Consider the following 4035-nt stretch of genomic DNA (forward strand, 5'->3'; position numbering starts at 1 on the left):
GCTCCAGTTTTTAAAAAAGGAGGCTGCCTTCTCGCCGTCCGTTCGTCGGGCCCGGATGACAAGAAAAGCCATAAGGAGGGAGGAAGGGAGAGCACGGAGAACAGGTCATTCTGGTCTGTCTCTACAAGATGGTTGGGTGTTACCTGCCTGGGAGGTGCCAGAAGTGTGCAGGTATGAGTGTTGTTTTTGTGTGTACCTGAGAGAAAGTTAAGACGGGACAGAGAAGGAGAGGGAGCCACAGGGTGAGGAAGACGAAGAAGGAGGAAGACAGAGAGAGAGGTTTTCCTGGGAATCTCTACTGGGAATCAGCCAAGATGTTTAAGAAAAAGGACTCCAAGACCACTTCTGTGAAGATGAGCAAGTGAGTTTTACCTCTGCGAAGATTATGTCGGATAGCTTAGAAGTGGGTCATATTTCTCTTGTTGTCAGTCAGACAGACTTTGGGAATGCGAGACGATCAGGTGGAACAGGTGAAGATGTGTAACCCTGCAGGCTTGGGGTCGTTTTTCTTTAAATGCAAAGGAAAAATAATATATTTAAGATGTATTTTAACACCTGACACACTCAATTTTTAACATATTGTCATTTTTAAACAGTTAACACTACCAACATCATTCCAGTAGATTCTGAAGGAGAAAAGCGGCGGAAACCGCCGCTTTTCTCCTTCAGAATCTACTGGAATGATGTTGATAGTGTTAAAAGTTACCGTAAATCAAAGAACATCAGTCGTGAAAGGCACGACCGACCTGCTGCTTCACCTGTCTTTCGGGGTGTGATGAGGGCTGGGCAGTGGGTGTTGGTCCTGAGTGTTGAGCTTTCACGGTTTTTAAAAGAATGAATGAATGAATCATCGATGAATCAGATTTTTTTCTTTTTGTCCCATGTTTGATTGTTAGTTTGTATACTCAGCCCTGGCTCTGGGCTGCATGGCGCCCCTTGGCGAAACATGATTTTTTTCAACGAATTGGGGAGGCGAATTTCCAAGCAAATGAATGTAAATAAAACAGACAAACTTCTGCTTTGAGTCAGTTTTGTCCTCTTCTTACTTCCTTTTTTGACCTTAATGCTGTCCCTGAGGGCTTGTTTTGCTGCTTTTTCGTCCTTAAAGTTTTAAAGAAGCACTAACAGATAACGCCGCGCCTCCTCCTCCCTCCACCGAGCTTCCTCAGGGGCTGCGTCAGACAAGGAGGGCAAAATTATTGATTTTGTCAAACTTTAAGTTATAATGAGTTATTTTATCATTTGACACACCAAATGATTGGTGTGTCAACTGTAAAAAAAAAAAACTAAAACATTGCAATTTGGCGCCCTAGGCGGCCGCCTAGCTCGACTATACCCAGAGCCGGCCATCCTTATGGGTTTCATGAAACATGGAGACTCACGTGCACATCTGACTCCAAAGCCTGCAGAAGGAGTTTCTAAACACAGGATTTGTGCGTAAAAGTGGATGTGATGCCCTCAGGCATGACGGATGTGTGTTGTGAGTCCCTCAGGAGTTCATCTGCTGGTACAACGTCTCCATGACATCAGCGTCCACATCAACAGCAGCACAAAGATTAAATAACCAGAGCGGCATGGAGCTAAATTGGGGCCAATATTATTTGAAACCCCAAATAATACACATTATAAAAAAAGTATTGGTGTTTGGCCCAAAAAATGTCAAAAACTTTTTGCTGTTCTAAAATAAACTTAATTATTTTCAGATTTAAATGTTCTGTTTTTTAGGTTTCAAAACTCTTAATTTAAATTTCAAATCCTTTTTTTTCAGTTTGAAGTCTTTTTTTGTTTGTTTTTGAATGTTAAAATTTCAGTTTCAGAACTTTTGGCCGTGTTGTGGCAGGTTGGGGCGGGGCTAACACGAAGGTCCAATCAAAATCGATGATGGTGGTAACTTCAGTCGCGATGCATTCACTGACTCTGAGAACTGTAATAATTACATCCATAAGGACGTTTTCGATGCCTGTCTGTAATAATAAAATGAGGCTTTGAACGGGTTAGAACTGAGTTTTTTATGCGATAAAATTCTGCTTTTTACACCCATCTTGGGACAACTTCAAACAATGATAGAACTGATTTTGATTGGTCCTTTGTGTTAGCCCCGCCCCAACCTACCACAACGGGGCCAAAAGTTTTGAAAGTGAAGTTTTCAGAGTCGAAAGAAAGAGACTTGAAACAAAAAATAAAAATTGAAACTGAAATTTTGAGTTTTGAAACCTAAAAAACAGAACAGTTGAAGCTGAAAATAATTACACTTATTTTAGAGTAGCAAAAAGTTTTGGATATTTAACTCTTTTTTTGTCCAAACACTAATTTTTTTTCTCTATTTGTTTTATATGGGTTTCAAATAATATTGGCTCCAATTTAGCTCCATAGAGTGGCGCCGGTGTTGTGCCAAGGTATGTTCCTCCTGGCAGATTCGGTCTCAGACACCGTTGATTTTTTTTTTCTTCACCGTCATATTTTGTCCCAAGAACTGTAAGAAGGTGGATAATTACCACAGACTTTATTCTGGGGCTTTTGTGAGTTTACTGTCATGTTTGAATTTTTTTTTACCACATATTCTATGTGGTATCACAGAATTTGTAATAATTTGCAGTAGAAACAATAAATATTTAATAATTGTCCGTTGCTACATGCTTCATAAATCATGTTTCTTAGGCTAAATTACTCGAACAAATGTTGTTGTTTTTTTCCTCTTTTTTTAACAGAAGAAGCTGTTTTTGTTTTAAATAGAATATGGGGAAAAAAAGGCAAATATGACAATTCAAATATTGTAATCATCTACCTTCTTCTTACGCTTTTTGGGCGTGTTGCAAAACAAATCAAGGATGTCTGAAACCGATGACACATATTCCAACAGGGGAAACATACCTTGGCACAACACCTGCAAGCTGAGAGTATCTTCGCTTCTGTAAACATTTCATAGATCTCAGATGATGTGTGAGAGCGCGGCCATGACAGGGAGTGTTTCAGCTTGTCTCTCACCCTGTGCCGCCTCCAGCGACAAAAATGCAGACCAGCCCTTCCCAGATATGTGGGTCGTCCAGTTATCCCGCTTTAAGTGAAGCATGTGAGCGTCGTTTGTGCTTTGTCCCTCTCTGACAATCAGATAAAAATGTTTTGAAATTCTCCAAAAACTACAACTCCCAGAGCCCCACCCCTGACCATTTGGTATCATTGAAAAGCCCCAAATGTCCCAAAGAATGCAGCGTTTGGAAGAAATAATCCTCCACAGAGAACACTACAATACTTTGAGGTTTAATCTCAATTGATGAAGAACAAAATAATTCAGATTTTCTCCCACATTTCAACATTTTTCATATAAATAGTGGCAAAAATGTTTCTGAATTCGTTTTTGAAGATTTACAGCTAAATGGGAAGGCAGAAAATCCAGCCTTATACACCCCCCCCCACCACCACCACCACATCATGAGAAACTAAACTCTCCCTGCTGACTCATGAGGAACCCTCACATAGTTTCCGCTCCCATCATGACCTCCACAATACCAGAAAAAAACAGCAAATGCATTTTAGTTTTTGTATTTTCGTGACATTTAGGACCAAAAATGCCTTTAAAATTGTAACAAAAAAAAAGTAATTCAAAAAGTTTAGGCCCTAAAAGTTAAACCGAACAGAAAAAAGCTCCTGCTCTTACATGAAACTTTAAATTAACTGTCAGGTTTTGAGTTCTTGGTATCATCTGAGGTATTTGCTTATGTCTGCACGGCAGACCAGAAGTCCCCAAGATGACAAGAACACATAAAAATGCATTCTGCACAAGATTAAGGGCATCCTGTATATATGTACATTAAAATTAGGGTACTCTGGAACCCACAAGACACTGCATTGAACTTTATTATTTTTTTTTTTTCCAATGATTTTTGTTTCTCATGGTAGACATGAATTCTTGTCCACCTTTATCTACTTTTGTCATAGGAGAGATAACACTTCAATGTAGGGCTGGGTATAACCAATCATTCCCAGATTCAATTCGATTCACCAGAGCCTGAATCGATTCAATTCGGACTTATTATT

General features: G+C 39.6%; 1 protein-coding gene across 1 annotated transcript in view; it reads left to right on the forward strand.

Annotated features, from left to right (window-relative positions):
• The first annotated feature begins 36 nt into the window (after nucleotides 1-36).
• The window catches only part of evpla (envoplakin a), a 25363-nt gene continuing 21364 nt past the window's right edge, over nucleotides 37-4035 (forward strand). Inside the window, exon 1 of the mRNA XM_024289637.2 lies at nucleotides 37-361. Within this exon, the coding sequence (XP_024145405.1) occupies nucleotides 315-361 (47 nt within the window). The 5' untranslated portion in view covers nucleotides 37-314. The remainder of the gene's footprint in view (nucleotides 362-4035) is intronic.

This window comes from Oryzias melastigma, linkage group LG1 (genome assembly GCF_002922805.2).
Source record: "Oryzias melastigma strain HK-1 linkage group LG1, ASM292280v2, whole genome shotgun sequence".
NCBI lineage: Eukaryota > Metazoa > Chordata > Actinopteri > Beloniformes > Adrianichthyidae > Oryzias > Oryzias melastigma.